At 48.2% G+C, this 27,679-nt stretch overlaps 2 protein-coding genes across 4 annotated transcripts in view; both read left to right on the plus strand.

The window, feature by feature from the left end:
- Nucleotides 1–17,527, plus strand: part of Atp6v0a4 (ATPase H+ transporting V0 subunit a4) — a 77,786-nt gene extending 60,259 nt beyond the window's left edge. For all 3 annotated transcript variants that reach the window (XM_051174638.1, XM_051174641.1, XM_051174639.1), the window contains exons 14-21: nucleotides 301–394; nucleotides 5,239–5,357; nucleotides 8,365–8,578; nucleotides 12,643–12,744; nucleotides 14,099–14,206; nucleotides 14,656–14,773; nucleotides 15,676–15,847; nucleotides 16,963–17,527. In XM_051174638.1, the coding sequence (XP_051030595.1) occupies nucleotides 301–394; nucleotides 5,239–5,357; nucleotides 8,365–8,578; nucleotides 12,643–12,744; nucleotides 14,099–14,206; nucleotides 14,656–14,773; nucleotides 15,676–15,847; nucleotides 16,963–17,056 (1,021 nt within the window). In that variant the 3' untranslated portion in view covers nucleotides 17,057–17,527. The remainder of the gene's footprint in view (nucleotides 1–300; nucleotides 395–5,238; nucleotides 5,358–8,364; nucleotides 8,579–12,642; nucleotides 12,745–14,098; nucleotides 14,207–14,655; nucleotides 14,774–15,675; nucleotides 15,848–16,962) is intronic.
- A 1,027-nt stretch (nucleotides 17,528–18,554) lies between these two features.
- Svopl (SVOP like) overlaps nucleotides 18,555–27,679 on the plus strand; it is a 42,057-nt gene continuing 32,932 nt past the window's right edge. The window contains exons 1-4 of the mRNA XM_051174705.1: nucleotides 18,555–18,673; nucleotides 21,521–21,633; nucleotides 22,005–22,096; nucleotides 22,773–22,871. Of these exons, the coding sequence (XP_051030662.1) occupies nucleotides 21,552–21,633; nucleotides 22,005–22,096; nucleotides 22,773–22,871 (273 nt within the window). The 5' untranslated portion in view covers nucleotides 18,555–18,673; nucleotides 21,521–21,551. The remainder of the gene's footprint in view (nucleotides 18,674–21,520; nucleotides 21,634–22,004; nucleotides 22,097–22,772; nucleotides 22,872–27,679) is intronic.

Here is a 27,679-nt window from a genome sequence, read left to right on the forward strand (position 1 = left end):
GTCCCCACTTGGCTGGTATTTTAGTTTGCAGTTTTTCTGACTGCACTCCAGTCAGGGCTAGGGCTCTTTGGGAACTCGGGCTGTTAACCTGTGTGGTCCAGAGAGTAACTTGGGAAACCTCAGGGCTCAGGGCAGTACCTGACACATGGTAGCAATTCAGTGACCAAACACGGAGTTGAGTAAACAAAACTGCCACCATGTCAGCCTCAGGGCTTTGGTTGGCCAGAAGCTCACAGCTGATGATACTGATGATACTGATGATTGTTACATAACTTTTGTCTCCTCACTTTGTTCTTGTAGTGCTCACATCGTGGAAAAGAGTCCATATCTGCAGCTGGACCCAGCCATCCCAGGAGTGTATTCTGGAAATCCCTACCCATTTGGGATCGATCCGGTAAGAGCGTCCTCCGGGATCTCTGAGTAGAGATGGTGGAACAGCAGACCTCGAGTGAGATGGGATGATTCAGGGGCTGGCGGGACGGGCAGGGCCGGTCCAGCTGCTGAACTCCGCTGCACCCTGGACTGCCTCCTGCCCATTTTCTCTGCTGAAGCTGTCCCACTGCTGGCCAGCGACAGCTTTGAAAAGGCCCTTGCAGCCTGGAGGGGAGGCTCAGCTACCCACGTGCTTGGTCTTACGAGTGTGAGGACCCATGTCTGGTCTCCAAAGCCAAATATGGGCTGGGCGTGTTGGTGCACAGCTTTAATGCCAACACTCGGGGCCAGAGTGGGGTGTTTCTATGAGTTTGAGGCCAGCCTGGTCTGCACGGAGAGACCCTGTCTCAAACAACAAGACAAACACACCTAGGCATGGTAGTATGCGCTTGGAATCCCAACCATCAGGAGGTGGAGACAGGTGGATCCCTAGGGCTCACTCACTAGCCACCCACCCTCGCCTGCTTGGCCACTGAGAGACCCTGCCTCAAAAAGGGGAAAAGAAAGGCTGGTGGACAGTTCCTGAAGTCATGCATGTGCTGCCACTTTGGTTGCCTAAAGTATGCACAGTAAATGAGTTACTTAATATCCTAATCTAGTCCCCTAGCCTCCCCCCCCCCCAGTGGGTGACATCTTTTGTGCTGTTTAGTATGACTTTTTCTGTAGGCCAGAGGTCAACCTTGGGTGTCCCCTTCAAGGTGCCTTGTGTTTTGAGACCAGCTTTCTCACTGAGACCCGAGGCTTTCCAATGAGCTAGGCTGGCTGGCCAGGGAGTGTCCGGGTTCCTTCTGTCTTCACCTCCCCAGCGCTGGGATTAAAGGCACACACGACCACACATTTTCACATGCGTTCTGGGACCGAACCAGGATTCTCAGGCTTGTACAAAAACACTTCACAGACTGAGATTTCTCCCCAGGCTCCTGAGGACTTGAAAGACATGTTGCATTCTGCTGATTTGTTTGTTATATCTCACAGTCAACTGAGATGTGGCATCTCCCAAAGCCTTTAGACCGTGTGATCTCTGAGTAGAGGGGGAAAAAAAAAAAAAGCTGAGTTGTGAATGGATACACACATTCATTCATAGAAAGTCCGTGCATGCTGCCAGCAGGTGGCAATGTTGTGCTCCCAGTCAACCGAACCTCCTGTGGAGGAGCTTGGTAAATGTTTTTCTCAGTTCTGTGTGGGGCAGAGTCTGAGTGGCCAGTTTGAGCTTCAGTAACTGAAGTAAACTTCATGGGTCTGACAGTGGCTCCTCAGTAGCCTCCCTCTCGGTTGGTTTCCCGTATGCAGTCATCTCCAGTTTTCCTGGGTTCTTCCCATCAGTTCCTTCTCACCAATAAAAGCGGAAAGCATTGCACGGGAATTTTCAGACCTGCTGCCCAGTTCAATTTCTGTCTAAGTTTTTAATCACAACAGGTACGATCCTTGAAAGCCAGTTTGTAAACTGCAAAGTGTAAAAGGCAAACAAGTCACTAATATTTTCTGAAGATTTTAATTTTTAAGGTTCTGTGGATGTGTCTGATGTGTCTGTGTGGTTATGTGTAGATGAGTGCAGGTGCCCGAGCAGGGCCAGAGGCATCAAATCCCCTGGATCTGGAGCTGCAGGTATTGTGAGCCAGATGTGGATGCAGGAAGCAAGCTCTAAAAGGCCTTATAGGTTTCTGCCTGAGCTTCCATGTCCTGGGACGAGCTGTACACTTCTGTAATGTTATGAGGACATAACGTAAGGTCAGCTATGTGCTCTGACCATGAGCCGTGTTGCCAGCTGACCACGATTTTGAAAGAGAAGGAAAAGAATGGCAAGGTCAGAGATGTGGGGCACCTAAATAAGCGGCAAACTGGAAACATTTAGAACTTGCGTGTGTGAGGCCCTGGGTTCTATCCCCCACACCACATACACAAATGTAACTGCTCATCTTAAAAATCATACATGTGTTATTGACGATCCGCAGACTATAAAGTGTTATACAGAGCTTCAGGTCTGGCTGCTGTGATCCTTATGTTTCTGGGCCTCTCAGTGTTTGAGTCAGAGACCAGTGAAGGGTTTAACCATTGCATATCATACGTTTCCTCAGTGCGTCCATTCACTGTGTTGAGTATCTTCCTGTGATTTGGATACAAAATATCTGGCCTTCATTATGGTGCAACAGCCTTAAGTGTTTTAGTTTCCTTTTTTTTGTAAGAAGACCGAATCCAGTGCCTTGTGCACAGGAGGCAAGTGCTCTGCCATGAGCCATAGAGTGATTAAGAAATTTGGCGGCCTGTATCTAAATCTTGGTTCAAGGTACATTGTGTTTTAGGGTTTCTATTGCTGTAAAGAGACACAGTGACCATGACAACTCTTATAAAAGGGGCTGGCTTACAGTTCAGAGGTTTAGTCCATTATCTTCATGATGGGAAGCATGGCAGCGTGTAGACAGACATGGTGTTGAGAGGTAGCTAAGAGCTCTACATCCTGATCCACAGGCAACAGGAAGTGAACTGTGTGCCACATTGGTGTAGCTTGAGCATGTAAGACCTCAAAGCCTATTCCCACAGTACACACTTTCTCCAACAAGGCCACACCTATTCCAACAAGGCCACACCTCCTAATAGTGCCAGTCCCCAAAGGCCAAGCATTCAAACACGTGAGTCTGTGGGGACCATTCCTACTCAAACCATCACAATCAGTGACTTATTCTTTCTAAGGTTGTGATTAATTCTCTTTAAGTTTATATAACTGGAATATTTATGTCTATCTTAGGAAGTCTTTTTTTGGAATTAAATGAGATAAATACATCTAAAAGGGCTGGTACTTAATTAGCATTTGTAGTTTATCTGATTGCCTAGATCTATAATGTGTTAGAGACTCTACCCTCACTAAAGTGAGAAGTGCTGTAGACATGGGTCACCTGATGGGCAAAGAACGGTGGGCCAGAGGGCAGGTCTTGGATAGTTTAGACGCCTGGGTAGCTGTGCCATGAGTAGAGGCGGTGACTCTAGAGTTCAGACACCCCTCTCCCTCCATCCTACTGGTCTCCTGGTGGCTGGTTGACAGCTGCTCAGAATATTGCAGAGAGGCCCCGAGCCGTATGTAGCTTCTAACAACATGTCTGTATACCCCTGCATATGAGTATGTGGACATACAGTGGGGATGGACAAGATGACTATGTATTATGGCTATGCCTAACTGGATATTGGCCCTTGCTGTGGTTTGATTGAGCATGTCTTCTATAGTCTCGGGCATTGGAGTACTTGGTGTCCTAAGTACTTGGTGATGCTGCTGTGGAGGTGGAGGTGTTGCAGCCTGGCTGGAGGAAGTACATCCCCGGGGGTGGGCGGGCTTTGAGATGAAAACGTCTCTATGTGGTAGAGGATGTGAGTTCTTAGGTTCCTGCTCCAGCCTTCATTCCACCACACTTCTCTGCCACGATGGAGCCTTACCTCTCTGGAACTGGTCAAACTCTTCTATAAGTTGCCTTGGTCATGGTGTCTTATCACAGCAACAGACAAGTAACCGATACAGCCTCCCAGAAAGAAAGCCATTTTGGGGTAGGAAGCTGTTTGTGGTGGAAGTTGAGAAGGCTCTGTGGGTTTGTTACCTTTAAGAGGTATTATGGGATGTGCTTAGATTTCATGTGAGGTCAATGGTTGGAGTAAGGGATTAGTATGGGAATGGAGACCACAGGGTTAGTGGACTTTCTGTGACAATGAGGAACATTGGTATTGAGGCCCTTAGCCAGGGTGACACCCTGATTAGCCCTGTGGCTACTCTATGTCTTTGTTTAGGGCTGGACAGGAACATATGTCACTGATAGTTGTGCCAGGACCAGAACTGTATGGCAGGCAGAATCATATTTATCCACAGTAGTTCTGACAAGTGATTTAGAAATGGCTTAAGGTTCTGAGAAGTGCTTTGCCCTGTGGATCATCCAGGAACTGTCCATTCTTCAGTTAACTCTCTGCAGGCCATTAGTAAAGGGACTGAAGCAGGTTTGAGACTCCGTAGTATTTCAGAATATCTTTCCATTTGGCACAAGGCAAATAAGTGTATCTTCTGGTTTTCGTGTGTGTGTGTGTGTGTGTGTGTGTGTGTGTGTGTGTGTGAGAGAGAGAGAGAGAGAGAGATTGAGACAGAGATTGAGAGATGTTGAGATTGAGAGAAATTGAGAGATTGAGTTTGAGAAGTAGAGAGAAAGATTGAGAGAGAGAGGTTGAGAGAGAGAGAGAGAGAGAGAGAGCGCACGTGCATGTGGAGGCTAGAAGACAACTTTGTTGGTTTTCTCCTACTTTTACGTGGGCTTCAGGAATGGAATTCAGGCCATGTTTTAGTTTGCTTCCCGTTGTTGGGATTAACACCATGACCACAAACAACTCGGAGAGGAAAGGGCTTATTTAGCCTCACAGATTACAGCCCTTTATGAGGCAGGGAAGCTAAGGCAGGACCTGAATCAGAGGCTGTGGAGGGGAGCTATTTTTACTAGCTTGCTTCTCATAGCTTGCTTAGGTTGCTTCCACATACAACCCAGAAAACACCTGCCTAGGGATGGACCCACCCACAGTGGGCCTTCTACATCAGCAACTAACCAAGAAAATGGCTCACAGACCAACCTGATGGAGGCAACAGGTGACCTCTTGTTGATGTGATCGATGGCATCAGAGATTCTAACACTTTGTCACCACGGCTGTGGTTATGTCTTTTCCCTTTACTGAGCCATGCATGCTGTCGTCCCCAGAAGAGCATCCTTGGGGGGTTGGGTTGTAGCCTGAACCCCTAAAGGCCCCGCAGTTCTGCCTTATGTCTTTCTTGTCATGTTTCTTGTTTAGATTTGGAACCTGGCTTCAAACAAACTCACATTCTTAAACTCCTATAAGATGAAGATGTCAGTCGTCCTGGGAATCATTCAGATGACTTTTGGTGTTGTTCTCAGCCTCTTCAATCACATGTGAGTCTCTGCTTGAGGAAACAAAAAGGTTTATTTTTAATTATGTGTACCTGTGTGTGAGTCTGTGTGAGTCTGTGTGTGTGTGCGTGCACGCACGCATATGCGTGTAGGCTCATGGGCCCTCTGAGCTGGAGTTACTGGTAACTGTGAGCTGCCTAGCATGGGTTCTAGGAACCAAATTTGGGTCCTTGGCAAGAACTCAAGAGCTCTTACCTGATGAACCATCTTCCACCCTACCTGTGAGTTTCTTGATTCACCCCCTGCTTGATCATCGAATGAGGAAGAGGCAGGGCCACCAGAACCCTTCCTATGATAGGCAGCTTCCTTTGCATCTTGGCTTGAGCTGGGACAGGCTGGATGGCCAGAAACAGGGGCACCTCTGTTCCTGCCATACAGAGTCTGTTAAAGTAAATATGTGTGTTTCACCTGGGAATAAATGTCAGGGTTCATGAGGGTGCTGGAATGCTCTCTAAGCACTGTGTGTCCTCCTACCTGGAAGGAAAGGTTGGTATAGTAGCCAGCTCATTCTCCACCCAGTGGGCGGGACAGGGCTTGTATGAATTTTGGTCGAGGCGCTTCCAATCCTGGGTCATACTGGATGTCCTTTCTCCCAGCTGGTAGCACCTCCCTTCCTCTCGCCTGTTCATGTCGGCATCCTGTTTCTTTCCTCCATCAACATCCATCACTGGAAAGCTTCTTAAACTTATTGATGCTAGTAACGTCACATACTCACTCAGTGTGCCTGTTGAACATGGCAGGTGACTTCAGGTGCGCAGAAATCCTGTTTCTGGTTAGGAGTAAGCGGGGCTTCGGGGTGCACAGAAATGATGGAGAGCTTGTAGTCAGTCATTTGAGTCTCAACTTCAGCTCCTAGCGAAGGTGATCATAACCTCAATGCCTGACACTGCTGAGACTGTTACCATGGTAACAAAACAGAATGGGGGCTTGGGATGTAGCTCAGTTGGTAGAATGTCTGCCTGGCATGCACAAAGCTCTGGGTTTAGTCTCCAAAACTGCACACAGGCGGTAATATGCCTGTATTACCCACACTTGGGTGGAGGCAGAAAGCACAGAAGGTCAAGATCTGGCTACATAGCAAGTCCAAGGCCAGCTTGGGCTTGGGCTCTGGGAGAGCCTGTCTTTAAAAGAAAAAAAAAAAAAAAAAGGAGCAAGAAAGGGTGATAAAGAGAATGGGAACACATGACCAGAATGGATTAGGTTACAGCAAAATGAACAACTCCAACCTCAATCCTTAAGACCATGGATCATAGCAGCAAGGCCCACATGGTCCCATGTCTGTCATCCTTTCACCCAGGGGACTTAGAGGGTGGGCAGACGCTACCCAGACCCCTGCGAATGCCATGACAGAATAAGGTAGAGAGTTAGTCTTCAAGCTTCTACCCAAAGTGGCAGGGGGCTATTCCTGGCTCCATTTTGTTGGCAAGAACCAGTTGTAGGTTAACTTGAGAGGCCATAGAAGTAGTTCTAGTTGGAAACCCAAGGACATTGTGCCCCGCAGGACATGCTGTAAACAGAGGCTAAGGATGTGCTGAGGAAGGACTTCCCAGATGATGGCCTTTGACTCCCTCGCGTATCGGGAGTTCTCCTGGCACTCCATCCCTAGAGCTCCCCGCTCAGCCTCCTAGGGCTCTGTCTTAGAGCAGAAGGCTGTGAACCTTCTATTACTCTATCTTGGCACCCTGTCTTGAGAGAATTTTTGACTTTTATGGAATTTCAGAATCATAAAATACTCTCCCTTTTTTCTTTTTCTTTTCTTAAGGTAATAGGAATTGAACGTAGGGCCTGAAACAGGCTAAGTGTTATAGTTTGAGAGGGTCAGTCCATTTTCATGGTGGGGAGCTTTACATCCTGATCCTCAGGCAGAGAGAGACAAGACAGATGAGGTCTGGTGTGGGCTTTTGAAACCTCAAAGCCACCTAATGACACACTTCCTTTGACAAGGCCGCACCTCCTAAGCTTTCTAATCCTTCTCAAACAGTTTACCAACTCAAGGCTAAGTGTCCAAATATATGAGCCTGGGAGGTGGGGGCCATTCTCATGCAAACCACCACACTAGGTAAGTGTTCTATTACTGAGCTACAGAGCTACAGCCACGGCCCTCCTCTCTTTAAAGGTAGGGTCTTAGGTAGCTCAGGCTGACCTTGAACTCAGTATATATGCAAAGACGGCCTTGATTTCCTGCTTCCACCCCCCCCCCAAGGTTCTGGGATTATAGGCATGAACCATGATGCCTTTTTTTTTTTTTTAACTTTATAGTTTTTGAGACAGAGTCTCATTAAGTTGTGCAGGCTGCTGTGTAACTTATTGGCAGTATTAGAACTGCCTCAGCCCTCAGAGTGGCTGTGATTACAGACCTGTGCTACCAGACACAGCGTTTAACCACTGAGTGTGTGTGTGTCTGTGTGTCTGTGTGTCTGCGTGTGTCTGCGTGTGTCTGCGTGTGTCGCGTGTCTGCCAGAAAATGGTGTTAGAGCCCCGGAACTGAAGTGTGAGCCACCCGATTTGACTGCTGGGAATCGAACTTGGATCCTCTGGGAGAGCACAAAGTACTTTTAATCAATGAGCCACCTCTCCAGGCCCCTAGAATCATTCTTAATTCCAGGCTCCTTCTGGTCCACAGACTGTGGATGGGCAACATCCATCGTAGTGCGTGAGTAGGAGAAAACTTCCAAATGTCTGTTATTGCTTCATTTGACCTTCAAATGTGACACAGGAGTGAAGTCTTCGTGAGAAGCTGTGGCCAGATCACTAGGCAGTACCTTCTAGACCTAGGTTCCACAAATCTGTGCAAGCAAAAGCACCCCTCATACTATTCTCTATCTCTATTACTTTTCTATCCACCTACGTTTGTGTTTGCCAGGTGAGTCGGGCTGTTCGCCAGCGGTGCTCGAGAAGGTGGTATGCACAGTCCTCTGGAGAGAGTGCTCAAGCTTAAGCTCTAACGCTCTGTTAACACTCTGTCTTGTGTGTGTTTTCCCACCCCTAGTTACTTCAAGAGAACCCTCAACATCATCCTGCAGTTCATCCCCGAGATGATTTTTATGCTGAGTCTGTTTGGATACCTGGTTTTCATGATCATTTTCAAGTGGTGTCGGTACGATGCCCACACATCCCAGAAGGCTCCCAGCATCCTCATCCACTTCATCAGCATGTTTCTCTTCGACTACGATGAGTCCAACGCTCCCCTGTACAGCCACCAGGTAGCTCTGCTTTGGAAGTCCCTCCCCCGACCCACTGAGTTAGATCTTTCTCGTGCTCTTTGAGTATTGCGGAGAGTAGTTCTTTGCATCTTAGTTCTCTGAGCTGTCTTAGCACCCACCCAGGGAAGAACATTGCATTCTTATTAAGTAAGGGACAGGGACAGATGGCCATTGTGAGGCTCCCTGCGGGGGTATTGTGCAAGGGATGGCACTGTTGAGTTGGAAACTGGCTGGGAAAAGAGGAAAGCATAACCTTCAGATGGATTGGCTTGAGTGGTGAAATACTCCAGTGTTAAGTTTTAAACTTTAAGTGTAGGGTCCTGATGACCAGAAGACACCCAATATGCAATTACAGAAAGCAGTTTTATTCTCCAGGCAGAAAAAACACCCGGGAAGAGTCAATCAGTCCCCTTTAAGCTTGCTGTAGGTCGGCATTCCTTGACATGATTAGATATAGACCCTGACTGGTGTAAGAAGCATTTAGTGATTGCCCCATGACATCTGCTCAGCAACTGTGGTTGCTGTCAGGGGTCTGTTTGACTGAAGATAGCAAGAAACAGCTCCTGCTTGTGGTTGGGGAGGACCTGATTGGCCACTGGACTGGGTGTAATTCCTGGGGTCTGGTTGAGGTCAAACCTGAGTCAACATAGGATGGTGAAGTAATAAATATGGGGCAGAGGTCTGAACAAGCTGGCCCTTAAGAAAAGCAACAATGGGCCCTGGTCCCTTCAAAAGATTTAAAAATCTTAGACCGGCAAGGTAACTCAGCAGCAGGGAAGGGCTTGCTGCCACACCGATGGCTGAGTTCAATTTCTGGGGCCCATACGGGAGAGGAATGAACCAACTCCTTCAAGTTGTCCTGTGGCCTCCACATGCACACAAAATAAATATGTAAGTAAATATAAAATAAATAAGTAAGTAAATAAATAAATCTCACCTGGAAGCAGAGGCAGGTCAATCTCTGTGAGTTCGAGGCCAGCCTGGTCTTACAGAGTTCCAGGCCTGCCAGGGTTACACAGTGAAATTGTCTAAATACAAACAATCAAAGTCTTTTGCTAGAAAAGCAAATTCTAAGCTGGATGGTGGTGGTGCACATCTTTAATTCCAGAACTTGGGAGGCAGAGGCAGATGGATGTCTATGAGTTTGAGGCCAGCCTGATCTACAGAGTGAGTTCTAGAACAGCTGGGGCTGTTACACAGAGAAACCCTGTCTTAAGAAACAAACAAACAAACAAACAAAAAAACCCCCAAACAAACAAAAAAGAAATTCTAGCTAAGGCTCACATGAAAGAAAATAGAAGTGAAATCATGAGCAGAAGTTCCTGTTTCTAAATGTTGGGATTCTGGAAAATGTGGCCAGGTTATTCCATGAGTCCCAAAGTCAGCCAGAACTTTCCTCCTCCGTTTCCTGTTCCCCCATGGGTAGCAAGTTCCAACAGCTGGACTTAATCCTCCTCTGGTCTTTCCTACTTCCTTCAGCCTCTTAACAGCTGCCCCTGAGTCTCTACTGAGGATTGTTCTAGGACACAGAAAACCCCTGTAGCTCCCCAAACCCGCAGATGCTGGGATCTCTTGTATAAAGTGGCACTTGTGTAGATTATCTGACCCCCCCCACACACACACACACACTCTGCAGAGTTCTTTAGCTCCTCTCTGGATCGCTTAGATGCCCAGCACAATGGAAAGGCTATAAAAACTACTGTCATGCCAGTTCTAGGGATCTGTACGTAAGATGAAGTCAATGAATGAATCAGTCTTTATTCTTTTACCCTGGCCTCACCCAGCGATGAGCCAGCTTATGCATTTTGAGGGCAGATTTTTTTTTTTTTTTAATGAATAGAAGACCCGCTTCAATCTTAATTCCACCTAATTCTACCAGACAGGATTCTATGGCTAGGATCACACAGATGCCTCTTCCTCTGCCAGGGACTGCAAACACTCCATTCCTAGCTGACTTGGAGCTTTTTTCCTGGCTCCTAGCTGCCTTCTCTTCCTTCCAGAGGCATCAAGCGAGAGGAAAGCATGCCACCCGACAAGGCTTTTGTAAGAGATGGCTTTAGATAATAATCAGAGAGGAGACACAGCTCAGAGGGCCCTTCTGTGCCTCACTTGAGGATGCCAGCACAAAGAAAGCGTATTTTAAAGGTTCATTCATTCCATGCTGGCACCAGAGGGAATGTGTATTTGGGTTTCCCAAACAAACCCTTTCTTGTAGGCATTGGCCTTAGAGTAACTGGGTATTTCAGGGTTCCCTGCTTGCAGAGAGGCCCAGGCTTCGCTTCTTCTGGAAGAGGCGCCGGGCTTTGCAGCGAGTGAGTGGCTTTCCAGCTTCTTGTATTGAAAAACATTACAGAGACTTGGCTGCCTTCCCTATGGCCTGCTATGAAGGTTAATTTGTTGACATGGTTTTGGATTTCTATAATCTTAGTCTGGGGTCATGTGCTTAGAAGAAATGGCAGTCACTGAAGGCTCTCAGCTTTGCTCTGGCTGTCTTTGTATGTCATCCGGGAGCAGGAGGTCTGGTTGTAAAATGGAATGTCAGTGAGGTAGCTTCATGCTTCATCAGGGGGTTCATTGGATAAGAACAAGGTAGGAGCACTCACTCACCCTCCTCCCCTTTTTAAGATCTATTTATTTCATGTTCATTGGTATTTTTGCTTGTATGTATATCTGTGTGAGGGTGTCAGATCCCCTGGAACTGAAGTTACAGACAGCTGTGAGCTGCCATGTGGGTGCTGGGAGTTGAACCTGGGTCCTCTGGAAGAGCAGTCATTGCTCTTAACCGCTGAGCCCACTCTCCAACCCAGCCCTTCCCTCTTTTGAGCAGGAGTTGGGCAGATAAACTGTTTCCGCTGGGTAAAATGTCTTACCACAATACAGCCTAGGAAACAGGAAGGCCCACATTGGACATTTCCCCAGCCTGGGAGTGGTCTCCTGCCCCTGCCCCAGTCAGGACGCCTTTCGAAAGGCAACAGTCCTGCTCCTCAAGACTGGGCAGTGTGGGTGAGGACCAAGGGGAATGAGAAGTAGGGAGGGCCCGGCATGAAATGGAAGGCTGGGGGCCTCAGCACCGGTCAAATAGTGAGCTTGACAAACTGCTTCAGAGGGTAGAGCAGATCTAAGCCATGAGGGGACAAGGGGCAGAAAGTCGGTGTAGCGTGGGAACTCCTGGGCTCTTTCTTTGTAGCACGAGTTCTAATAGTCTTAATAATAAAAACCCAGAGTAAGATATCGGGGCAAATGCTGAAGGATGGAGAGACAAAGGAGCCGGGCACAGCCACTTCTTACCTAGCCAACTCCCGACAGAGGAGGCAAGCTCCTGTCTCCCTCCCGCCTCATATTCCTCTCACAGCCACATCACTTCCTGTTTCCTCCTCCCTAATGCTGCCATTAGAGGCCTGTGACTCCCAAGTGCTGGGATCAAAGGCGTGAGATCCCAAGTGCTGGCGTTAACGGTGTGGGCCACCACTGCCGGGCCTCTATGGTTAACCAGTGGCTAGCTCCGCACTCTGATCTCCAGGCAAGCTTTATTTGTCAGAGCACAAACAAAATGTCACCACATTTCTCACAGGGGCAGGGGAAGGAGGGAGGAAGAAGAGAGAGAGCTCAAACAATTACCTCACACTGAAGATATAAAATACGGATTTAATATAAAATGACCCAAGGGTTGGTTTTGGTGAGGAGATGGTTGGAGTCATGTGACCTGGCAATTTTCTTCTGGAACTGAAATGACTGGGTCCACAGAGCAGTGCTGAAGGGTGAGGGAAGCCTAGCTCTGTCTTCATGGCGTGTCTCAGGAGGACTTCTTGTTTTATAGACCCCATGTGGCAAGAGAGTATTACAGGGCCCACATGAGCCGCACAGAAATGGTTTCTATCCTTCCTTGGGCACAGGACAGCTATTTCTCTGTCCGCACTAGGAATGTAGTCGAAGTGACGGTGGACTTCGCTCAGAGGGCTGCTGAGGTACCTGCCCTTGCCCCTGAGCGTGCGGAACCCCGTTATGCGTGGGAAAGAGTACTCTGTGGCCATCTTAGTGACTGGTATCAACTTTGGTCTTCGCAGCAAGAAGTCCAAACTTTCCTTGTCATTGTGGCATTGGCCTCTGTGCCGTGGATGCTTCTGATTAAGCCGTTTATTCTCAGAGCCAAACACCAGAAATCTCAGGTAAGCGCTGGGTTTTAGTTTGCCCCACCGTGGGTCACAGCACATGGAAGTGTGGGCCGGGGAGACGGCAGTGGGCTTCCCTGCGAGGCCTGGGGAGGTCTGGAGGGCGAGGCTGGCCTCAAGTGTGCGTCCTTCGGTAGAGTCCCACCCCCCACCCCCGCCCCTTTACTTCAGCACAGTGATCCTCCGTTTCTCAAACATGGTAAGTCTCTGCTCAGGGTGTGTGTACCCTACCCGGTGTCATTGAAGACACGAGAGGATTTCACTCTTATATCTTGTTTTTTGAAGACAGTCTCAAGACACACACACACACACCTCCCTCCTTGCCTGGTCTGGCATTCTTTAAGTAGCCCAGGCTAGCCTAACTCAAAGCTTCTGCCTCCCTAGTGCTAGGATTATAGGCATATCCTGTATATATGTGTACCCTATATAGTCATGCCCCCGGATAATTCTACTTTTTTATTTTTTGTTTTATTTTGGGGAAGGGGGTTTGAGACAGGGTTTCTTTCTCTCTGTAGCTTTGGAGCCTGTCCTGGAACTTGCTCTGTAGACCAGGCTGGCCTCAGATTAATAGAGATCTACCTGCCTCTACCTCATGATTAAAGGTCTGTGCCACCACCGCCTTGCAAATAATTCTACTTTAGAAATGAATATTAAACATTATGCTGGATGGTGGTGGTACACGCCTTTAATCCCAGCACTTGGGAGGTAGAGGCTGGCGGATCTCAGTGAGTTTGAGCCTAGCCTACTGAATGAGTTCTAGGACAGCCAGGACTCTTGACTATTACACAGGGAAACCCTGGCTCAAAAAAAAACAAAACCCAAAAAGCTACTCTTTGTGTGTGTCTAAGGGAGTGATTTCACTCCCTTCTTAGAATGATGCTATAGGCTATCTGTAGGGAACCCCATAGTATTTCCTATGGCCAATGATCAATTTCAGTCTCTCTCTCTCTCTGTCTAAACTGACTTGAGCCTCAGATTTACATAGTAGCCTAAATCGATAGGATTCAGGGAGATTAACCTCTGCCAGACAACACTGGGAGCAGCTGTACAGAGATGACTCTGCTTGCTTCTGATAGTGGAGAAGATATAGTGGGCGGTATTGAGATTGCAGATGCTTTAAATGGCTGTAGGTATTAAACTCTACTTTTCTCTTATCCCCAACTATCATTCCTGTGGAGTCTGAGAGAAAGAGAATGACATTAAAAAAAAAAAAAAAAAAGCCAACCCCAAAATTAGAACATGAGAGATGAGGGTGAGTAACTAACCTTGAACTAGGGCCTTCATTTTGTTGCTACTTGACTAACTCGGAGGCCAGGTTGAATGGTGTCTCCACCTCTTTGCTTGCCAACAGCTGCAGTCTTTCACGATCCATGAGGATGACCTTGAGGGTGGTCACTCGAGCACTTCTGCACAGAAGAGCGCAGCGGCCCACGGGACTAAGGATGGCCACGAGGAGGAGGTATGGAGGTATCTGAGACCAGAGCACTGAAGGCTGACTTCTCGGTTTGCAGAGTTCAAGGAAGCCCAGGGCGGGTGCTGGTGGCACACACCTTTAATTACAGCACTCAGCAATCTTGACTCTTGCTGGCAAGAGTCTTTAGCCTTCAATTAGATACCCGGGCAAGGGCTCCTTTCCCTTCCCATGTCTCCATGTCACTGTTCTACCGTGACCCCCGGGAGACTGGCCGACGATATAGTTTGTAACTAACTTGGAAGGCAGAAGTTCAAAGTCTCCACTTACCCTGATAACATGAGTGTTTATTACATACATGCATCAAAATATATTGTAACCATACCTATGTAGTTATTACTGTAATAAAAAAAGGAAATGAACGTCCTCACTATGAAAGGGAAAGAGAAGGGAAGAAAAAAACTTAATGAAATAAGACAGAAAATGCTCTGTTACAGTTCAACTTTGGAGACATCTTTGTCCACCAGGCCATCCATACCATCGAGTACTGCCTGGGCTGCATCTCCAACACAGCCTCGTACCTTCGGCTCTGGGCCCTCAGCCTGGCTCATGCAGGTGAGTGTGCAACTGGGTTGTGGCGGGGCTGTCAATCATATCATCCAGAGGACAGGCTCTCTGTATTTTATAAGCAACAGTGCCTTCTCTGGGTCATTTGTTTGCCAGATAATGACTATTTTTCAATTTTATTTTATGTGCAATTGTGTTTTGCCATGGGTGTTTGGACCCCTGGAACTGGAGTTACAGACAGTTGTGAAACTGTGTCCTCTGGAAGAGCAGCCAGTGCTCTCAAGTGCTGAGCCATCTCTCCAGCCCTGATAACGACTCTTTAATGTTTTTCTTGGGTGTCTTTCTGGTCCTTAAGCAACCTACTATAATTTCCAATGCTTCTGAATTTTTGTGAACAGAATCTTAACTTGAGCCCGGCATGACAAAATGCCTCAGACTGCATGGCTCCAGCCAGAAACAGGCATTTTTTTTTTTCCTCTCATAGTTCCAGAGGCTGGAAGTTTGAAATGAGGGTGGCAGCGTGGTGGGCTCGAGTGGAAGGCCGCTTTCTGACATTCCCCCTCAGAAGGGTGAGGGAGTGAGAGCTGGAACATGAGAGCGAATAAGCCCGTACACTCCCTAATCCCATGGCAAAGATCCCTCTCATTTCTAATCACCCCCTCTAAGGCCCTAGGGAGAGCTACAAACAAACCACACTTCCTGCATTCTTTTAGGTTCAGCATCTCTGTGCCCATCTCATGTTATTCAGAGTTATACGTTACCCTGCTGGTGGCTCTAGTTGGCTGTTCCCCTTGGTAAACAGTGTCCCATTGAATCTTTGTTTGCCTCCTCCTTGTTGGACAGCCCGCCATTATGATCAAAGCTATGGCAGCCAAGCTTCTTCTGCATGGCCTTCAGAGGGGCTTTCGGGTTTGGGATGGTGGCTGAGGATGTGTGGCTTGCTCCCACAGAGCTGTCCGAGGTGCTGTGGACCATGGTGATGAACATCGGCCTTCGCCTTCGGGGCTGGGGAGGGCTCATTGGGGTCTTCATCATTTTTGCCGTCTTCGCCATTCTGACAGTCGCCATCCTCCTCATCATGGAGGGTCTCTCGGCCTTCCTGCATGCCCTCCGGTTGCATTGGTAAGCCCGCTTGTCCTTTAGGGGAAGGGCAGGCTGTGGGGCTGGCTGACTGAGCAGAGTCACGACTTAGCTATGTTTGTGGAACCTCGGCTTAGTCATCTGTTTGTATGATGTGTGCATGATGTGACCCGTGCTCCTGGGTGTGCTGACTGCCCCGTAATGTTCCTCTGCTCTCTGCTTACTTGTTGTTGCAGTTGGCTTCCTAAGGAGTCAGGTGACAGGTCTGAGATGGGCTTGTAGAGTGAACAGGCCTGTTTGGCCGTTGTGGTTGCAAAGCGTAGGAGTGGCAGCATTCGAACGAGCCAAACTGGAGAGTGCCACAGCAAGCCGTTGACATTCTCAGCGCACACTCACACTCGAGCTGCCACTGTCTGGAAACTTTTGATTTTTTTAAATCTTGTGTGTGTGTGTGAGTGTTTTGCCTCATGCATGTCTACACAGCTCATGCATGCAGCCCCTGTGGAGGCCAGAAGAAGGCATCAAATCTCCCGGGGCTGGAGTTAGACAAGGTTGTGGGCTGCCATGTGGGTGCTGGGAATCGAACCCAGGTCCCTAGAAGAGCGGCCAGCGCTATGAATGCTGAGCCATCTCTGCAGCTCTAGGAAACATTTCTTGTGTTTACGTACTGAGTGGAGGAAACTGGAGCATCACGCTTGCGTGCTAACATTCCCTCCACTGCGTGAAGTACGCGCCTCCTCCTTAACATCACGGAACAGAAACTATCATGGGTGAGACTGGTCATAAAATGGTTTCAAAAAGTCCAGGCCAAGCCCCTGCCTCCTCCTGTGCTAGCCTGGGCTCCACAACTGGGAGTCAAGGGACGATGGGAAGGCGCACACCACTCGTGCAGAGCGGCCACCTCCTGTGCTGTGTTTATCAGATAGTGTGTGTGGAGGGGGGGCATGCTTGCTTGGATGGAGGCTGTGGAAGTTCACAATGTGTGGGAGGTGTGCGCTGTGGCCCGTGAAGCTTGAGGAAGACAGGTGGGAGGAGGGGGCGTGGTAAGAGGGAGGCTTAAAAGGTCAGCTGGTTCCCATGGTGTTCTGTGCCCTGCTCCTACCTGCCGGCCTCTTACATTTCAATCTGTTTTTTTTCCCCCTTCCCTGTCACCACAGGGTGGAGTTCCAGAACAAGTTCTATGAGGGGGCTGGCTCCAAGTTCTCCCCCTTCTCCTTCAAGCACATCCTGGAGGGGGCTGCTGAGGAGTAGGGCTGCTCTGCTGCTCTGGTTCTGGTGCCAGCTGAAGGAGTTCACTTTTGTCCCCGATGTCCCGGCCAGGCCTGGTGACCCACGCAGCAGCCCTACAGTGCGATGCTATGTGAGGTGTGGGGTTTGGCAGGCTTTAACTGAGTAGCCGAGGGGCTGCTTTTCACTGGGATTGTGTGCAATCAAATGCTCAAACACTGCAGTAACTGGGAAATGGGGAAGGAGACACTAGACCACTATCTTCTTGTGATGGTTTGTTTCTTGTTTTACTTTATATCTGCTTTTGAGACAAGGTCTCATTTGCTCTAAATGTCTTGGAAATAGCTACGTAGCCGATGGTGACTTTGAACTCTGGCTCCTTCTGCCTCCACTTACCAAAAGTTGAGATGATAGGCACAGGCCACCGCACCTGGGTCTCCTGCAATATTTCAAGGGTTATAATCACAGAAATAAATGTCTGCTTTGTTCACTGTTTTTTAAGATGTCTTTATTCAAAATTAATCCACGAGGTTTAGTATCTACAGTTAGAGGCCAACCCTGGACAATGGAGTTACACAACCTAATCCTGGGGAAGGATTAGGTTTGTTTTCCCTGCATTTCCCCCTTGTCAGGGGCTTGGCGTTACAAGCTTAGGGGCTTCCTCAAACATTGTCACCCCCCACTGGAGCACAGCTGATGCCCTCTGTGTCGAGGGAGGCCCAGCCCTGGCCTGGTTGGCTGTATCACTAAGTCCTGAGAAATGAAATGTGACAACATGACATCGTTCTCGGGGCACTGCTTACTGTTAGCGCCCACTGTGCTGGAGTAGCTGCGGAAGGGAGCAGATGCTGGGCTGGGTTCTGGAGACCGGTGTACGGGGAATGAGACTACTTCATCGTTGGGTTCCTTACCCTTTGGGTCTGAGAGCCCAGAACCAGTTTCTTAGGGTGCCTGGACTGGTGATGCCCCAAGCACCTGAGGAGATTTCATTCTGTGGGCGGTTTTGTCAGAATGATCCAAACCCAGGTGAACTGCTGTCTCTGTCGCCACTGTTTAGGAGTAGCACTAAGAATAAGTCACAGGTCTGTGTGCTTCTCAATTGACTAAGTCCTGTGTTTGCATGTATACCATGACGCTCGTGGAGACTGGAGGACAGTTTTCCATGTCATTGTGTGTACCAGGCTAGCTGGCCTCTGGAGCAATGAGATTATAGATTGACAAAAGCGTGCCTGGCTGTTGCCAGATTCTGGAGATTTGGATTTGGGTCCTCCTCATGCTTGGCAAGCGCTTTATCCCTCGCCATCCTCCCAGCTTGTGACTCCTGTCTTTTAGACCCCTCTCGCTGCCTTCTACCAAGACTGAAAGGAAGCGGTCGGGGACTGTGTCGCAGCCTGGACAGCAGTTTGAGGTCTGTCTTTTAAAGGGTTCACTTAACCAAGGTTAGGTCAAAGGATGGTAATTGGTATCTGTGTTTCAGTTCCAGCTGTGGGACCTCATCGTGGGCACCACTGGACAAGAAATGGGAGGCATTTCCCCTACCAAGTGCCTAGGAGGCTCTCCATCTCTCTGGATGGCAGAAAAGAGATCATAAGACCTGGGCAATGGAGCTCAGCCAATGACCGCTAACAGGAAGAATAGGCCGTAAGTGCCTATGGGAAGCTCCTAGTCTCCTGCCGCTGTGATCACCAGGGAGTGTTCAGGTTTTCAGCTGGCTGGTGTCCTGCTGGCCGTCCATCTAAAACATGCACCCTGCATAGGTGGCTCAAAGGCACAGCCCACCCCAGCTCTTTCAGAAATGCCCCTCCCACCTGAGAGCCACAAGCTGGCCCCCTCAAGGTTTGGCAGCTAGCTGTGTCCTGTCTCTTTAACAAGGGATCAGGTGAGGGCTGTGTGGGAGGGGGTGTGCCCTCCATGTCACTCACCCAGAACTCCAGCTGGCTCTCTTGCTTGGAGAATTGAGCTGAAGGAGGGTAGGGGCTGGGGTAGAGGCCAGGCTCTAGGGAAGGTACTGTCTATAGAGGCAGAGAGGCCTCCAGAGCTGCAGACGGGCTGTGGCTCTGAGACAGTGCTCAGAGAGGCCCGGAATCGTAACGCTTTCCAAGGGATACACAGGTGAGCAACTTCTGGGCAACACGTGTGTTCCTGCTTCTATTGCTGCCGTTCAGGGTCGGGAGGGGAAACCAACTATGTGTGTGCTGCTGGAGGCAAATGGGGTGTGAAACTGTCATTATTTTTTAAAATGTGTCTATTATGTATGTTTGTGTATGTGTGTGGGGGACATGCACATGTGTGTACAGGGTTGTGCCCTGCGCACATTCCCAGGAGTCAGAGGAGGACACTGAGTGTTGTTCACACACCATCTATCCCTTTAAGGCAGTCTCTCAATGAACCTGGAGCGAGGCTGGCAGCCAGCAAACCCAGTGACTCTCCTGTCCCTGACCCCACCCTAGGGCTGTGCTGCTATAGAGACCCACAGACACTCTGGCTAAATTTTTTGTGGCTTCTAGGAATTGGGAATTGAGGTCCTTATTGATGATATGTCTGGGGGAAAAAAAAGGGAGAAAAAAAGAAAAAGAAAAAAATCCATAAATCAAAACACAGTTGAAGTATGTCTGTCCCTTGGAAGTCTGATTACTCAGGGGGCCACCTGGGCCTCTGAGTGGCAGAGTCAATCCTTACCCTGTCCATATCTATCTACCCACACTTTGAAGCTGGGTTGCATATCCCATCCTCTCTGGTGGTTGAGGAAGGGCTGGCTGGGGATGCTGAGTCTTTCTCCACGTTTCCCGAGTTAATGTGGTTTAGCTTCTGTCCTGTCCACCCCTCTCCTCTTCCTCACGAGACCCCACCTGACTGAGGAGCAATTGGTGGCTGTGGGGGATGGGTGGGTGGGGTGGGTGGGTGGGGTGGTGGTGGTGGCAAGAGGGAGAGTATTTACTGCGCTGCAAAGTCTGTCTTATAATCGGTTGCCACCTCTTCACTAAAAACTACCGGCTAGGGGCTGGAGAGATGGCTGTCATAAAGGGACGACCCATGTATGCATGCGACCTGAGTTCAGATGCCTGGGACATACATAAAAAGCCAGGTGTTGGGGAGGCAGGATCAGAAGGGAGACCCCAGGGCTCACTGACTGGCCAGTGTAGCCTAATCTGTGAGCTCCGGGTCAAGGGAAGACCTTGTCTCAAAGTTGGTGGATGGCATTCTCGAGGATGTCACCTGAGGATGTCTTCCACACTCACATGCCCACAAATGCATAGGGAAAAAAAGACAGAGTTCTCCGTCCTGTACACACCTGTGCGTGCATGCGTCCACGTACGTGTGTGTGTGTGTGTGTGTGTGTGTGTGTGTGTGTGTGTGTGTGTGTGCAGGGAGCTGAACCAGGTCCTCTGTAAGAGCAGTCTTAACCACTGAGCCATGTTCCCTGTCCCCCTTATTTATTTTCTAAAGCTCTCTGCCCCACCACACAGCCACCTACCACCAGGAGGCTGTCCTCCATGCAGTCCCATCTGTCCATCCCTGTCCCGTCTGTCCATCCGTCCCCCCGTCTGTCCTCCCCCCCCCCCCGCCCCCTGCTGATGTGGGATTTACAGCTCCCTGCCCCAGCCTTTCCCTCCAACTCTAACAGATTGCCCTCAAGCTTCCGGTTTCCTCAACCCTTTGCCCCTGAACTTCCATTTGTTTTTTTTCTGTGTGGCCCTGGTGGTCCTGGAACTCGCTCTATGGGCCAGGCTGGCCTTAAACCTTGGACTCAGAGATCTGCCTGCCCCTGCCTCCTGAGTGCCGGGATTAAATGTGTGCATCATTCTTTTTTGTGGCACCAAATGTGTCCTTTCTAAGCAGTCCTCACAGTGGGAGTGACCGGGGCTCTTAGCTTCCTCTCAGCGGGGCAGGGCATGCCAACTGTAGGATAAGCACTTCCTGTGAGCTAACCTGTCACTTCCTGTGAGCTAACCTGTTTGCACCTCACACCAGCCTGAGTCAGGTGCCATTACTACATTATCCTCCTTTTAGGGTGAGCACAAGGAGATCCACAAGAAGACAGATTCCTCAAGCCAGGTGCCTAGTAAATAGAAGAAGGGAATCTAGACATGAGAGTAGTCTGTGGAGGAAACATGTCAGAGAAAAAAATACCTTAGGTTTTGTGTGTGCACATGCGTGGGTACTCTGTGTGTGTGTGTGTGTGTGTGTGTGTGTGTGTAGGTGTAGGTCAGAGGTCAACCTTAGTTATCTATGCATGTATGTACATGTGTGTATATGCTAGGGGTCAACCTTGGGTGTGGTCCCTCAGAAATGCCATGGTTTCTCACTGGCGTGGAACTCATGGGTTGGGCCAGGCTGGCTGACCAGAAAGCCCCAGGAATCTTCTTGTCTCCACACCAACTTTTTTTGTTTTAACCTGCCTTCTGTACATGGAGTGGACTTGCCATGTGATGTGTGTGTTCTATAGCCACTATATTTTCTCTCTGCTACTCATCCTGGCTTCATTAGGGAAGCTGTGTGTGGAGTTGGAGTGATCTAGATGGCAGCCAGGCAGACAGAACCCGTGACAATCATTAGCCTTCGGAAGCTGAGCCAGGCAACCCCAGAGCGGCAGCAGAAAGGTAAGACCGCCATAGAAGGCCGGGCTTTCAAACTAATCTTAACACCGTTATAATCATGAGTTAGGGGTCGAGGTTGAAGGTCAGTTAGTAGCGCGTTTGCCTAGCCTGCATGCAATCCTAGAGTGGCTCTCAGCACCACACACACTGGTATGGAGGTACATGGCTGTAATCCCAACTCTGGAGAAGTAGAGGCGGGAAGATCAGGAGTTCAAGGTCATCTTCTGTTACATAGGAGCTTGAGGCCAGTCTAGGCCACAGAAGACCCTAATACGATAATAATAATAGTGTTGCAAATACTTGCAAATGTGAGCCACAATCCTCGGGGATTCCCTTCCACTCCAGTGGTCCTTACACTCTGCCTTCCTCGTCAGAGACAAAGACATTCACCGTGGAGGATGCTGTGGAGACCATCGGGTTCGGACGCTTCCACATCGCACTCTTTCTAATCATGGGCAGCACCGGGGTGAGTCCCCTTCGAGAACCTCTGAACCCATGGCACTGTCCATTCCAGGGAGGGGCAGTCCTGTGGACATCATTTCATCAGCCTCTGTCATGGGTTGTCTGGGAACAGCCGAATGCACCTGTCTGTTCTGGCGATAACAGACTCATCTCAGAGGTTTCCGGCGAGCTGTAGGGGAGAAGGGAGAGGACCGTGGGTCATTTTGTGTGGGGTAGGCATGGCTCTTGAGCACATGTGTTTTGGTAAAACCTCAAACACCTGCTGTCAGGAAGGTTCTAGATACCCTAAGAGTCTCGGTCATTTCCGTCAGTGTGCGTGTTTCTCCTACAGAGTAGTGGGACCAGAGGTGTATGCTACTGTGCCTGGCTCTCCCATTGGGGTTTTTGTTGTTGTTTTTTGTTTGTTTTGTTTTTCAAGACAGGGTTTCTCTCTGCAATCCTGACTGTCCTGGAACTCTCTTTGTAGATCAGGCTGGCCTCGAACTCGCATAGATTCACCTGCCTCTGCCTCCTGAGTACTGGGATTAAAGGCGAGTGCCACCACTGTCCAGCTACCCTAGCTTTTTATTTACCTAGGGGAAAGGGAAAGAGGACATTGGGACTAGGAGGGTGACAGGCCTATGTGGAGGTGACGTGAGCTGGAGTGTAGCTGTGACATTGTCTCCTACCTTCTCTTTAAGGTTGTGGAGGCCATGGAGATCATGTTAATAGCGGTGGTGTCTCCCGTTATCCGCTGTGAATGGCGGCTGGAGAACTGGCAGGTGGCATTTGTCACCACGGTGAGTCCCTGCTGTGTGAATGAAGAACCTGCAGGTCTGGCTTCCCTTCCGGTACTCCAAGAGCTGAGAGCCAACCCTAGCCTTTCCCACGATGAGGAGTGAGTGCTGGCATCCAAAGCCCATGGGTTTCTAGACCCCAGAGCAGTTAGTTAGCATTCAATGCCTCTCTCTGTGTGTGTCTCTCTCCCAGTCCTCTCTCCCTCCCTCCCTCCCCCCCTCTCTATCTCTCTGTCTTGGTCTGTCTGTCTGTCTCTTTCCTGCTAGTGAATAGCCTCCAGTAGCCAAGCATTGCCAGCCGATGGTACCTTCCCAGTGACTCTAGAACAGCCTCACCTCCATGCACTGCCCCAGCCCCACCCCACCTTTCTGGCCCCCCAGCTGATCTTCGCTGGTTCTCAACATCCGCCAAAGCTATAAGCGCTCCCCGAGGGTGACATCAATGCAGTGTGCGTGTCACATTCCTGTTCACATTCCATGCCACAAAATGCAACCTTAACGAAAGCATTCATGACTCCACAGTCGTTACGTTTCCTATGAAGTGGGTGTTAAAGCATGCTTTCTGTTTGCCGGGTGGCAGATGGGAGCAGTGACTGAAGGGTCCTACAGAGGGCCACGATTGTGTGTTCCAACGACTCTGAGCAGACATGGCAGAAGGGCCGGCTGCAGTGATGCAGTGCCCGGAGGTGAGGGATTCCTGAGGCCCAGCATCAACCTCAGATGTCCCGAGCACAGGGTAATTGGGAAAGGGTTGACTTACTGGTCATTAGAAAGGAAGACCTTCTGGGATGCCGCCAGACTTAGGGGACTGCCTGGGAGATAGTTCTCCTCGAATGTCCCCCCCCCCCACTTCCCTGGCTTACACCCTTCCGAGCCTGCAGGGATACGATCAGAGGAGCCACCGTGCTTGGTGGGTTGGTAGGGACGGTTGGTTTGCACTCACAGCCTTCTCAGAATTCTGCCTGTGAAGTTTTGATCTGTGCTGGACCCCACTGTTTCCCTCAGAACTGCTCTGTGTTCTCCTAATGTGTAGGTAGTAAGTTCAAATCCTGCTTCTTTCTGTGCCTTGGGGAACGGAAGGCTTGGAGCCCAGACTCGTGTTCAGTCACAGCAGCACATCTGTCCTTTTCTGAAAAAGCGGAGGTGTCTGTTGAGGCGACAGGCACTCACTCTCACTGCGTGGTGGCCGAGGCTGCCCCCATCCTCACTTTCCTCCCCCAGGTCAGCTCTGCTGGGGTTCCAGGCTGTGCCACTCCACAGGGAGGGCAGGAGGAAGGCGTGCAGGGCAGGGGTGAAGTCAGGAGAAAGGCGTGCGGGGCAGGGGTGAAGTCAGTTTGGTTGCTATGTGCTTCCCAACAGGGCTACAGAAACGCAGGCTTCAGGGGCAACAGAGGCTTTGAGTCAAGGGTTCTGTCCCAGAAAGCAGAGAGCCAGGGCAAAAGTCATGGACATAAGGAATATGTCAAAGAATGGGACGAGCCCATGCTTGAGGTTTGGCAGAATTAACACTATGGAAGTGGCCGCATTGGTGAGGACCACATCAAGATTCCATTGGGACTCTTTGGAGAACCAGAAAGAAAATCCTAAAATTAATGTGTAAACACAGAAGGTTCCCCGAGGCCACAGCAACTCTTACTGATGGGTGGCTGGGTGGGCTGCCCCTCACGCCTCCCTCCTTTTCTCTTGCTGTCCCCGCTTCGTCTCTCCTGCTTCCTCTCTGCCCGCCAGCCCCACCCATCCTCGCTCCTGCCTCACTATTGGCTGGTCAGCTCTTTATTAGACCATCAGGTGTTTTAGACAGGCACAGGATCACAGCTTCACTGAGTTAAACAAATGCAGCGCAAACAAAAGTCACACAGCTTAAAACAATCTTCCCCAATACTCTCCCCTCCCACCCTCCACTCTCTCTCCCATGGTCTCATTTACCCAAGAGCTCTTGTCTATTTCTCCTTCCGAGGTAGATCCACATATATCTCTGTTGGGGTCCTCGTTGTTACCTAGTTTCTCTGGGGTTGTGGACAGTAGACTGGCTACCTTTGGCTTGATGCCTAATATCCACTTGAGTGAGTACATACCATATTTGTATTTCTGTGTCTATGTTACCTCACTCAGGATGTTTTTTTCCCTAGTTCTGCCCATTTGCCTTCAAATTACATGATGTCATTGCATTTTATTTTTTCCTTATCCTTCAGTTGAGGGGCATCGAGGCTGTTTCCAGGTTCTGGCTGTTATGTATAATGCTGCTATGCATAGTTGAGCAAATGTCCTTGTGGTATGAGTGTACATCCTTTGGGTATATGGCCAAAAGTGGTATTCCTGGGCCTTGAAGTAGATTCCCAATTATTTGAGAAACTGCCATACTGATTTCCAAAATGGCTGTACAAGTTTACACTCCCACCAGCAATGGAGGAGTGTTCCCCTATCTCCACATCCTCCTGGCCATATCTGTCATTGGTGTTTTTGACCTTAGCTATTCTGACAGATATATGATGGTATCTCAGAGTTGTTTGGTCTGCATTTCTCTGATGGCTAAGGATGTTGAGCAATTCCTTAAGTGCCTTTCAGCCATTTGAGTTTCTTCTGTTTAGATCTATGCCTTATTCTTTTTTAATTGGATTATTTAGTATTTTGGTGTCCAGTTTCTTGTGTATATTTTAGAGATCAGCCCTCTGACAGATATGGGGTTGGTGAAGATGATTTCCCATTATGTAGGGAGCCATTTTGCCTCATTGACCATGTTCTTTGCTTTACAGAAGCTTCTCAGTTTCGGGAGGTCCCATTTATTAATTGTTGTTCTCAGTGTCTATGCTACTGGTGTTCTATTTAGGAAGTGGTCTTCTGTGCTGATGTGTTCAAGGCAATTCCCACTTTCCTATGAGGCTCAGTATGGTTGGATTTATGTTGAGTTCTTTGATCCATCTGGACTTGAGTTTTGTGCATGGAGATAGATATGGATCTATCTGCAGCATCCAGTTATGCCAGCCTCATTTACTAAAGATGGTTTTTTTTTTCCATTGTATAACTTTAGCTCCTTTGTCAAAAATCAGGTGTTCATAGGTGTGTGGATTAATATCAGCATCTTCGATTTGATTCCATTGGTCTATCTGTCTGATTGTATGCCAATACAAAGCTGTTTTCATTATTGTAGCTCTACAATAAAGCTTGAAGTCAGGGATGGTGATGCCTCCAGAAGTTCCTCTATTGTACAGGATTGTTTTGGCTGTTCTGGGTTTTTGTTGTTTTTTGTTTTTCCATATGAAGTTGAATTGTGCTGGGATTGAATCTGTAGATAGCTTTTGGGAAGACTGTCATTTTTACTATGTTAATCCTACCTATTCAAGAGCATTTTCTGATATCCTCTCAGTTTTCATTCTTCAAAGACTTGAAGTTCTTGTAATACAGGTTTTCCACTTGTTTGGTTAGAGTTACCCAAAGATACTTTATGCTGTTGTGGTTACTGTGAAGGCTGATGTGTCTCTGATTTCTTTCTCAGCCCATTTGTCATCTGAATATAGGAGGGCTACTGATTTATTTTTTTACTAATCGTGTATCCTGGCACATTACCGAAGGTGTTTATCAGTTGTAGGAGTTGCTTGGTAGAATATTTGGGATTACTTATGTATACTATCATATCATCATCAAATAGTGAAAGTTTGACTTCTTCCTTTCCAATTTCTATCCCCTTGGTCTCCTTTTGTTGTCTTATTGCTCTAGCTAGAACTTTGAGTACTATATTGAATAGAAATGGAGACAGTGGATGGCCTTGTCTTGTTCCTGATTTCAGTGGAATTACTTTGAGCTTCTCTTCATTTAGTTTGATATTGACAGTTGGCTTGCTATATATTGCCTTTATTATGTTTAGGTATGTTGCTTGTATCCCTGTTCTCTCCAAGTCCTTTGTCATGAAGGGGTGTTGGATTTTGTTGAAGGCTTTTTCAGCATCTAATGAGATGATCATGTGTTTTATTTTTTTCCTTTCAGTTTGTTTATATGGTAGATTATATTGATGGATTTCCATATGTTGAAAAATCCCTGCATCTTGGTCATGATAGATTTTTCTGATGTGTTCTTGGATTTGGTTTGCCAGTATTTTATTGAGTATTTTTGCATTAATGTACATGAGGGATATTAGTCTGTAATTATCTTAGTTGTGTACTTAGTTGTGTGGTTTAGGTAACAGGATAATTGTAGCCTTGTAAAAAGAGCTTGGCAATGTCCCTTCTATTTCTGTTCTGTGCAACAATTTGAAGTAAATTGGTATTAGATCTTCTTTGAAATTCTGGGTAGAATTCTACACTGAAGCTAATCTAGCCCTGGGCTTGTTTTGGTTGGAAGACTTTTGATGACTGTTTATATTTCCTTAAGGGTTATAGGGCTGTTTAATTTATTTATCAGGTATTGGTTTAATTTTGCTGTGCTGTACTTATCCAGAAAATTGCCCATTTTCTTTACATTTTCCAATTTTGTGGAGTACAGGTTTTGGGAGTATGACCTGATGATTCTTTGGATTTCCTCAGTGTCTGTTGTTATAATATCCCTCTTTTTCATTTCTGATTTTGTTAGTTTGGATCTTCTCTCTGTGTCTTTGGGTTAGTTTAGATAAAGGTTTGTCTATCTTGTTGATATTTTTCAAAGAACCAATTCTTTGTATCACTGATTCTTTGTATTGTTTTCTTTGTTTCTTTCTATTTTATTGATTCCAGCCCTCAATTTGACTATTACCAGCCATGTACTCCTCCTGGGTGAGTTTGCTTCTTTTGGTTCTAGAGCTTTTGGTTGTTCTGTTAATTCACTAGTGTGGGATTTCTCCA

Source organism: Phodopus roborovskii, unplaced genomic scaffold, assembly GCF_943737965.1.
Source record: "Phodopus roborovskii unplaced genomic scaffold, PHOROB, whole genome shotgun sequence".
Classification (NCBI taxonomy): domain Eukaryota; kingdom Metazoa; phylum Chordata; class Mammalia; order Rodentia; family Cricetidae; genus Phodopus; species Phodopus roborovskii.